An 11,513-nucleotide genomic window follows, 5' to 3' on the forward strand; every position below is an offset into this window, starting at 1 on the left:
AAATCAAAACCACTATGAGATATCATCTCACACCAGTTAGAATGGCAATCATTAAAAAGTCAGGAAACAACAGGTGCTGGAGAGGATGTGGAGAAATAGGAACACTTTTACACTGTTGGTGGGACTGTAAACTAGTTCAACCATTGTGGAAGCCAGTGTGGCGATTCCTCAGGGATCTAGAACTAGAAATACCATTTGACCCAGCCATCCCACTACTGGGTATATACCCAAATGACTATAAATCATGCTGCTATAAAGTCACACGCACACGTATGTTTATTGCGGCATTATTCACAATAGCAAAGACTTGGAACCAACCCAAATGTCCAACAATGATAGACTGGATTAAGAAAATGTGGCACGAGCTCCCAGCGTGAGCGACGCAGAAGACGGGTGATTTCTGCATTTCCATCTGAGGTACCGGGTTTATCTCACTAGCGAGTGCCAGACAGTGGGCGCAGGCCAGTGGGTGCGCGCACCGTGCGGGAGCCGAAGCAGGGCGAGGCATTGCCTCACCTGGGAAGCGCAAAGGGTCAGGGAGTTCCCTTTCCGAGTCAAAGAAAGGGGTGACGGACGCACCTGGAAAATCAGGTCACTCCCACCCGAATATTGCGCTTTTCAGACCGGCTTAAAAAACGGCGAATCACAAGATTATATCCCACACCTGGCTCGGAGGGTCCTACGCCCACGGAGTCTCGCTGATTGCTAGCACAGCAGTCTGAGATCAAACTGCAAGGCGGCAGCGAGGCTGGGGGAGGGGCGCCCGCCATTGCCCAGGCTTGCTTAGGTAAACAAAGCAGCCGGGAAGCTCGAACTGGTTGGAGCCCACCACAGCTCAAGGAGGCCTGCCTGCCTCTGTAGGCTCCACCTCTGGGGGCAGGGCACAGACAAACAAAAAGACAGCAGTAACCTGTGCAGACTTAAGTGTCCCTGTCTGACAGCTTTGAAGAGAGCAGTGGTTCTCCCAGCACGCAGCTGGAGATCTGAGAACCGGCAGACTGCCTCCTCAAGTGGGTCCCTGACCCCTGACCCCCGAGCAGCCTAACTGGGAGGCACCCCCCAGCAGGGGCACACTGACACCTCACACGGCAGGGTATTCCAACAGACCTGCAGCTGAGGGTCCTGTCTGTTAGAAGGAAAGCTAACAAACAGAAAGGACATCCACACCGAAAACCCATCTGTACAACACCATCATCAAAGACCAAAAGTAGATAAAACCACAAAGATGGGGAGAAAACAGAACAGAAAAACTGGAAACTCTAAAACACAGAGCGCCTCTCCTCCTCCAAAGGAACGCAGCTCCTCACCAGCAACGGAACAAAGCTGGATGGAGAATGACTTTGACGAGCTGAGAGAAGAAGGCTTGAGACGATCAAATTACTCTGAGCTACGGGAGGACATTCAAACCAAAGGCAAAGAAGTTGAAAACTTTGAAAAAAATTTAGAACAATGTATAACTAGAATAACCAATACAGAGAAGTGCTTAAAGGAGCTGATGGAGCTGAAAACCAAGGCTCGAGAACTACGTGAAGAATGCAGAAGCCTCAGGAGCCGATGCGATCAACTGGAAAAAAGGGTATCAGCAATGGAAGATGAAAGGAATGAAATGAAGCGAGAAGGGAAGTTTAGAGAAAAAAGAGTAAAAAGAAATGAGCAAAGCCTCCAAGAAATATGGGACTATGTGAAAAGACCAAATCTACGTCTGATTGGTGTACCTGAAAGTGATGGGGAGAATGGAACCAAGTTGGAAAACACTCTGCAGGATATTATCCAGGAGAACTTCCCCAGTCTAGCAAGGCAGGCCAACGTTCAGATTCAGGAAATACAGAGAACGCCACAAAGATACTCCTCGAGAAGAGCAACCCCAAGACACATAATTGTCAGATTCACCAAAGTTGAAATGAAGGAAAAAATGTTAAGGGCAGCCAGAGAGAAAGGTCGGGTTACCCTCAAAGGGAAGCCCATCAGACTAACAGCGGATCTCTCGGGCAGAAACCCTACAAGCCAGAAGAGAGTGGGGGCCAATATTCAACATTCTTAAAGAAAAGAATTTTCAACCCAGAATTTCATATCCAGCCAAACTAAGCTTCATAAGTGAAGGAGAAATAAAATACTTCACAGGCAAGCAAATGCTGAGAGATTTTGTCACCACCAGGCCTGCCCTAAAAGAGCTCCTGAAGGAAGCGCTAAACATGGAAAGGAACAACCGGTACCAGCCGCTGCAAAATCATGCCAAAATGTAAAGACCATCGAGACTAGGAAGAAACTGCAGCAACTAACGAGCAAAATCACCAGCTAACATCATAATGACAGGATCAAATTCACACATAACAATATTAACTTTAAACGTAAATGGACTAAATTCTCCAATTAAAAGACACAGACTGGCAAATTGGATAAAGAGTCAAGACCCATCAGTGTGCTGTATTCAGGAAACCCATCTCACCTGCAGAGACACACATAGGCTCAAGATAAAAGGATGGAGGAAGATCTACCAAGCAAATGGAAAACAAAAAAAGGCAGGGGTTGCAATCCTAGTCTCTGATAAAACAGACTTTAAACCAACAAAGATCAAAAGAGACAAAGAAGGCCAGTACATAATGGTAAAGGGATCAATTCAACAAGAAGAGCTAACTATCCTAAATATATATGCACCCAATACAGCAGCACCCAGATTCATAAAGCAAGTCCTGAGTGACCTACAAAGAGACTTAGACTCCCACACATTAATAATGGGAGACTTTAACACCCCACTGTCAACATTAGACAGATCAACGAGACAGAAAGTCAACAAGGATACCCAGGAATTGAACTCAGCTCTGCACCAAGTGGACCTAATAGACATCTACAGAACTCTCCACCCCAAATCAACAGAATATACATTTTTTTCAGCACCACACCACACCTATTCCAAAATTGACCACATAGTTGGAAGTAAAGCTCTCCTCAGCAAATGCAAAAGAACAGAAATTATAACAAACTATCTCTCAGACCACAGTGCAATCAAACTAGAACTCAGGATTAAGAATCTCACTCAAAACCGCTCAACTACATGGAAACTGAACAACCTGCTCCTGAATGACTACTGGGTACATAACGAAATGAAGGCAGAAATAAAGATGTTCTTTGAAACCAACGAGAACAAAGACACAACATACCAGAATCTCTGGGACGCATTCAAAGCAGTGTGTAGAGGGAAATTTATAGCACTAAATGCCCACAAGAGAAAGCAGGAAAGATCTAAAATTGACACCCTAACATCACAATTAAAAGAACTAGAAAAGCAAGAGCAAACACATTCAAAAGCTAGCAGAAGGCAAGAAATAACTAAAATCAGAGCAGAACTGAAGGAAATAGAGACACAAAAAACCGTTCAAAAAATCAATGAATCCAGGAGCTGGTTTTTTGAAAGGATCAACAAAATTGATAGACCACTAGCAAGACTAATAAAGAAAAAAAGAGAGAAGAATCAAATAGACACAATAAAAAATGATAAAGGGGATATCACCACCGATCCCACAGAAATACAAACTACCATCAGAGAATACTACAAACAACTCTACGCAAATAAACTAGAAAATCTAGAAGAAATGGATAAATTCCTCAACACATACACTCTCCCAAGACTAAACCAGGAAGAAGTTGAATCTCTGAATAGACCAATAACAGGAGCTGAAATTGTGGCAATAATCAATAGTTTACCAACCAAAAAGAGTCCAGGACCAGATGGATTCACAGCTGAATTCTACCAGAGGTACAAGGAGGAACTGGTACCATTCCTTCTGAAACTATTCCAATCAATAGAAAAAGAGGGAATCCTCCCTAACTCATTTTATGAGGCCAGCATCATTCTGATACCAAAGCCGGGCAGAGACACAACCAAAAAAGAGAATTTTAGACCAATATCCTTGATGAACATTGATGCAAAAATCCTCAATAAAATACTGGCAAAACGAATCCAGCAGCACATCAAAAAGCTTATCCACCATGATCAAGTGGGCTTCATCCCTGGGATGCAAGGCTGGTTCAATATACGCAAATCAATAAATGTAATCCAGCATATAAACAGAGCCAAAGACAAAAACCACATGATTATCTCCATAGATGCAGAAAAGGCCTTTGACAAAATTCAACAACCCTTCATGCTAAAAACTCTCAATAAATTAAGTTTTGATGGGATGTATTTCAAAATAATAAGAGCTATCTATGACAAACCCACAGCCAATATCATACTGAATGGGCAAAAACTGGAAGCATTCCCTTTGAAAACTGGCACAAGACAGGGATGCCCTCTCTCACCACTCCTATTCAACATAGTGTTGGAAGTTCTGGCCAGGGCAATTAGGCAGGAGAAGGAAATAAAGGGTATTCAATTAGGAAAAGAGGAAGTCAAATTGTCCCTGTTTGCAGATGACATGATTGTATATCTAGAAAACCCCATTGTCTCAGCCCAAAATCTCCTTAAGCTGATAAGCAACTTCAGCAAAGTCTCAGGATACAAAATCAATGTACAAAAATCACAAGCATTCTTATACACCAACAACAGACAAACAGAGAGCCAAATCATGAGTGAACTCCCATTCACAATTGCTTCAAAGAGAATAAAATACCTAGGAATACAACTTACAAGGGATGTGAAGGACCTCTTCAAGGAAAACTACAAACCACTGCTCAAGGAAATAAAAGAGGATACAAACAAATGGAAGAACATTCCATGCTCATGGGTAGGAAGAATCAATATCGTGAAAATGGTCATACTGCCCAAGGTAATTTACAGATTCAATGCCATCCCCATCAAGCTACCAATGACTTTCTTCACAGAATTGGAAAAAACTACTTTAAAGTTCATATGAAACCAAAAAAGAGCCCGCATTGCCAAGGCAATCCTAAGCCAAAAGAACAAAGCTGGAGGCATCACACTACCTGATTTCAAACTATACTACAAGGCTACAGTAACCAAAACAGCATGGTACTGGTACCAAAACAGAGATATAGATCAATGGAACAGAACAGAGCCCTCAGAAATAACGCCGCATATCTACAACTATCTGATCTTTGACAAACCTGACAAAAACAAGCAATGGGGAAAGGATTCCCTATTTAATAAATGGTGCTGGGAAAACTGGCTAGCCATATGTAGAAAGCTGAAACTGGATCCCTTCCTTGCCCCTTATACAAAAATCAATTCAAGATGGATTAAAGATTTAAACGTCAGACCTCAAACCATAAAAACCCTAGAAGAAAACCTAGGCATTACCATTCAGGACATAGGCATGGGCAAGGACTTCATGTCTAAAACACCAAAAGCAATGGTAACAAAAGTCAAAATTGACAAATGGGATCTCATTAAACTAAAGAGCTTCTGCACAGCAAAAGAAACTACCATCAGAGTGAACAGGCAACCTACAAAATGGGAGAAAATTTTCGCAACCTACTCGTCTGACAAAGGGCTAATATCCAGAATCTACAATGAACTCAAACAAATTTACAAGAAAAAAACAAACAACCCCATCAAAAAGTGGGCGAAGGACATGAACAGACACTTCTCAAAAGACGACATTTATGCAGCCAAAAAACACATGAAAAAATGCTCATCATCACTGGCCATCAGAGAAATGCAAATCAAAACCACAATGAGATACCATCTCACACCAGTCAGAATGGTGATCATTAAAAAGTCAGGAAACAACAGGTGCTGGAGAGGATGTGGAGAAATAGGAACACTTTTACACTGTTGGTGGGACTGTAAACTAGTTCAACCATTGTGGAAGTCAGTGTGGCGATTCCTCAGGGATCTAGAACTAGAAATACCATTTGACCCAGCCATCCCATTACTGGGTATATACCCAAAGGACTATAAATCATGCTGCTATAAAGACACATGCACACGTATGTTTATTGCGGCATTATTCACAATAGCAAAGACTTGGAACCAACCCAAATGTCCAACAATGATAGACTGGATTAAGAAAATGTGGCACATATACACCATGGAATACTATGCAGCCGTAAAAAATGATGAGTTCGTGTCCTTTGTAGGGACATGGATGAAATTGGAAATCATCATTCTCAGTAAACTATCGCAAGAACAAAAAACCAAACACCGCATATTCTCACTCATAGGTGGGAATTGAACAATGAGATCACATGGACACAGGAAGGGGAATATCACACTCTGGGGACTGTGGTGGGGAGGGGGGAGGAGGGAGGGATAGCATTGGGAGATATACCTAATGCTAGATGACGAGTTAGTGGGTGCAGCGCACCAGCATGGCACATGTATACATATGTAACTAACCTGCACAATGTGCACATGTACCCTAAAACTTAAAGTATAATAAAAAAAAAAAGAAATGTATTAGAATTTGCCTAGATATTTTTGTGCTTTTTAAAACTGTTCTCATGTGACAATATTTTTGCCAAACTTTGGTAGAATTTCTCAACTATATTGATGAATTTGAGTTCCTGGAATTTCTAACTCTATTTAATTTGATGTCTCAAAAATATTTTCAAGTGAAATATAATCAGTTCTATCAAATTCAATACATGCTTCCCCTTTCAACTTACATACACAACACACACACACACATAGGCACACACACACACATTTTCCCACAGGCTTATTTTTCTGTGAAATGATATTTTCTCATAGAATTATGATGATTATACAACATGGATACAAACTCTCTATATAAAAATCTGCAATCAAGTTATTCTGTAATTTGAATCTATTTAGACCTTTCATTGAATGACTTTGAACGAATAAATTCTTAAGGCCTGGAAAATTATCTCTCATTTAAAATCAAATGTGAGTGATTTCCAAACAGCTTATTAAAACACAATAACGCTAGGATTACAATGTCTTGTTTATCATTTCGTTGTTGCTGTTATTTTTATTGTGTTACCTTTGTTACTTCCTCAGGAAACTAGGTATTGAACATTTTTAGATCAGACAATAATATTTTCCAGCATTATTTTGAAACCTAGTTATATTTTAATTCAATGATCTTGAAAATTATATCAGATAATCCTGGATATTACTTAGATGTTGGTGGAAATAGTTTTAGAAGTTTTAATATATAGTATTGAATAAAAATTGTGTCATTTTACTGTTTAAAATTATTTTAAACCTGTTAATGGAGCCGATATGTTGCTAATGAAATCTGCTTAAACTTTTAATGTATTTATATCTTTGTTTTAACTTATAAATAGCACTAACTCTAACCTGAAAAAGTCTTGATAAATATAAAAAAAAACTAGTGCTTGGAGAATAACCACAGAATTTCCTAATAAATATATTGTGTGTGTTCAAAAAAAAAAAAAAAAAGAAAATGTGGCACATATACACCATGGAATACTATGCAGCCATAAAAAATGATGAGTTCATGTCCTTTGTAGGGACATGGATGAAATTGGAAACCATCATTCTCAGTAAACTATCGCAAGAACAAAAAACCAAACACTGCATATTCTCACTCATAGGTGGGAAGTGAACAATGAGATCACATGGACACAGGAAGGGGAATATCACACTCTGGGGACTGTGGTGGGGAGGGGGGAGGGGGGAGGGATAGCATTGGGAGATATACCTAATGCTAGATGACGAGTTAGTGGGTGCAGCGCACCAGCATGGCACATGTATACATATGTAACTAACCTGCACAATGTGCACATGTACCCTAAAACTTGAAGTATAATTAAAAAAAAAAAAAAAAGAAATTGATCTTAAAAATCCCTCAATCTGTAGAATTGTAACTTCAAATACATTTTAAAAATCAAATACTATTGTTTGGAATATAGGATTAATTTTTTTATTGGTTGATATGAATCCATGAGTGAAATATCTCACTTTACAATATAAATCTCCACACAAAGCTCACAGTGTAATGTTTCCATAATTTGGCCACATGTAAGAGTAGTTCTATTAAGAACATTTCCTAGCTTTACTTTTATGTATAATTGATGCATACTGCATATTACACTTGCTTTTACAAATGACCGAGAGATGCAGGACTGATGATAAGTTCTCAGTGAATTCATATGATTGTCAAAAACCAACAGCAGGTCTTTTATACTGACCTTCCAGAGTGGTTATTAGTCAGTTAAAATTAATTCCATTAACATGAAATAGGCCAGGTGCGGTGGCTCACGACTGTAATCCCAGCCACTTTGGGAGGCTGAAGCGGGTGGATCGCAAGGTCAGGAGTTCAAGACCAGCCTGGCCAACATGGTGAAACCCCGTGTCTACTAAAAATACAAAAATTAGCTGGGCATAGTGGCGTGTGCCTGTAATCCCAGCTACGTGGGAGGCTGAGGCAGGAGAATTGCTTGAACAGGGACCCGGGAGGCAGAAGTAGCAGTGAGTAAGATCGCACCACTGTACTCCAGTCTGGGCTACAGAGCAAGACTCTGTCTCCAAAAAAAAAAAAAAAGAAAAGAAAAGAAAGAAATAAACAGACTCTTCTATTACATTCAGTATAAACTAATGAGGTTTAATCCAAAGCGAAAATATATCATTCAAATAAGTACTGTCTCAAGGAATTTAGAGACATGGTGATTTATTGCTTTCCATTTCCTCATCTTGGTTTTAATGCATATACAAAATTTAGGTCGGCTTCTTTGGTTAACACATTCATTCATTAAGCATTTTATTGAAGTGGAATGGCGTAATGGAAAAAATAGAAATTTTGGAGATTTGAGAGTCAGAGATTTGAAACCTGGCTCTATACTACCTTTGTGAGCTCTGGCAAATCACTCAGTCTCTCAGAGTCTACAATTCACCTCTGAAAAACAAGGATAATAGTTTTGTGTGGATTAAAAATAGTATCTAGAGTACCCCGCACATAGTAGGTTCTTTAAAATTTGCCACTGTCATTTATGAAGTATTTACAATGTATGAAACGATTATAAGAGGTACAACAACAAGTAAAAAATTGCCTCCATCCTCAAAGAATTTACAATAGTGGAGCAAAACACGTAAAAATAAATGCTATAAGTTGTTGTGGATGCTAGGAGAGAAGTCAGTCTATATCATACAGTGATTAGATAATCCCAACTATTTGAAAATCTACCAATAAACTACAATAGCTAGTCTTGAAAGCTAAGCTCTTCTTAAGCAATACTGAGAATATACAAGTTAATTTAAAACTGGATATTCTGATTAAACAGGTTTGAAGTGACTAACAATTGTCATGTGCGAATGATAATGATGATAATGAAATGTTTAGGGGTAGATTTGTTTTTTTAAAAGAGTCTTTTAAAACTAATGCTTAAAAATTTTACTCACTTCCTTTGTATTCTAGATCATCGCTATCATATATGAAACAGGAACAACACGCAGGACCATTTATATTTGAATCATTTTATTTCTTGGTAATTACTAAACCATAGTTGGGAGGTGTTAGAATTTTGAGGACAAGGTTTGAGAAGTGTTATCCTATATAAGGTACTATTTAAAATTATTAAAATCCTAAATTAAGAGGAAAATAAAACCCTAACTTGGTAAAATTCTATTTTAAGCTGTATTTCTCACCAATATTAGCTTTTACTATTACTTTCAAAGAGGGTGATAAAATTCTTTTAAATGCACATTATTCTGTCAAAGGATCCATATACAATTTTTACTTAACACAGGTTTTCATTGAAACAGTATTATAACTATTTAAAATAAAAAAGTACAAAATCACAGATTTTCATAATTATGTGATGTGGAAAATAATTCATTTGAACCAAAGTAAATCTTGGTGAAGGCAAGATTTTTACCTTCTGCCTTCTTGCCTTACTTTATTACCAATTTCCAATCACACAAAGATGTGCTTACCCAAAGCCCTGTAATAATCCTATTGTCATTTTAAATGTTTTAGCCTAAAGTAGACATGAAATCTTTTAACCACGAAATAATAGCATTGTAAATCAAATGTTTATATTTTTTAAATGACTGATATATTGCATACACATATGTAAAAGATGTATTTTTATTTTATCTAACAGACTCATAGAGCAGTTATTATGTGCCGAGATTGAAGCACCTTGCAAATATTTCAATTAAATTACTTGTACCAGCTGGGCATGGTGGCTTATGCCTGTAATCCCAGCACTTTTGGGAGGCCAAGGTAGGCGGTTCACTTGTGGTCAGGCGATCGAGACCAGCCTGGACAACATGGTGAAACCCCATCTCTACTAAAAATACAAAAATTAGCCAGGTGTGGTGGCCCATGCCTGTAATCCCAGCTAGTTGGAAGGCTGAGGCACAAGAATTCTTGAACCTGGGAGGCAGAGGTTGCAGTGAGGGGAGATTATGCCACTGCACTCCAGCCTGGGCAACAGAGTGAGATTCTGTCTAAAAAAGACAAAAAAAAATTAATTGTATGATGCTAATGTGTACATTTTGAAAAAGATAAGATTTTGGGATAATCAGAAAACCCCAGAGTGAGTTGGTGACAGGATAAATTAATAGGAAGGTAGATGAAATCTATTAATGGCTCATAATATTCTACTTGTGTCTTCCTCTAGGTGCTTTAAGCAGTGCAAACAAACACACTCATGTCTTAATATTTTTCTTTCAATCTGTTCATTGCTTCCCTGGCAGTAAACAGTAGCAATTTTTGCCAATCCTTGTACTCTAACTCAAATGGAGGCATTAGATAAGGATGGACTCTGTCCTTTACTTAAACAGGCAACCCAGTTGATTTAAGTCTTAGTATTAGTGAGCACCATACTGGAAGAGTTTTGTTCTTCATGTAATTCAGAGCCCAGGAAAATGCCTAGCATATAGTCTATTCTCAACATATATTAATCCAATCAACAAATACATTTTGTCCTAAGTAACTGGATTATCTTTTCATTAAAGGATTCCTTGAAATTGGTGAAAACCTTTTCTGGAAAAGGAATTTCTTTTTCCCAGTAGATTGTCAACTAGGTAAACAACAAGCAATTCAAGAAGGAAGCTGTGCCCTGTATCTTCAGCATCTGAAATAAAATTATTTTTAGATTTTCTTGAACTTATGTATATTTACTGAGAATAGTAGCTACCCCAAATTAACAATCCAGTCTTAAAAAGTAAAGAGACTGGATTGAGTCTCTGTTTTTCTGGGAACTGAAAAGTTATTGAAATTATCAAATAAATTTCCATTTCTTTGTTTTGTAGTTTTCTTTCGAAGTAAAAATTTTCATGTCTTTTGAGATGCAAAATTTATTCATAAATAATTACACTAATAAGATGGCTTTTCTGTACAGCAGTTTTTACTTTCCATTTTCCATTATGCTTTTTAATTACTAAATCCATTCAAATGTAATATTCTTTATTACATTTATACTTACCTAAACATTGTGAAATTGATTGGCTTTCCCTTGACAGTCTTTTCTTGTTCAAGTGGAAAAACTCAAATTGGCAAAGACATTTGACCTCCAGTGATTCTGGATAGGGATTGCAAAAAGAGAAACAAAATTACAGGACCAGTCCAAGTGTTGAGACCAAAGGTAAAGGCAAAAGAGAAATCAAGAAAGAGTTCTGT

The 11,513-nt window shown here is 38.3% G+C and overlaps 1 protein-coding gene across 4 annotated transcripts in view; it reads right to left on the reverse strand.

Annotated features, from left to right (window-relative positions):
* ODR4 (odr-4 GPCR localization factor homolog) overlaps window positions 1–11,513 on the reverse strand; it is a 173,201-nt gene that overhangs the window by 87,211 nt on the left and 74,477 nt on the right. For all 4 annotated transcript variants that reach the window (XM_063602911.1, XM_063602960.1, XM_055110410.2 and 1 more), the window contains one exon: window positions 11,320–11,415. In XM_063602911.1, the coding sequence (XP_063458981.1) occupies window positions 11,320–11,415 (96 nt within the window). Of the gene's footprint in view, window positions 1–11,319; window positions 11,416–11,513 lie in introns of those variants that run through there.

The sequence above is a fragment of the Pan paniscus genome, chromosome 1 (genome assembly GCF_029289425.2).
Source record: "Pan paniscus chromosome 1, NHGRI_mPanPan1-v2.0_pri, whole genome shotgun sequence".
NCBI classification, from domain to species: Eukaryota; Metazoa; Chordata; class Mammalia; order Primates; family Hominidae; genus Pan; species Pan paniscus.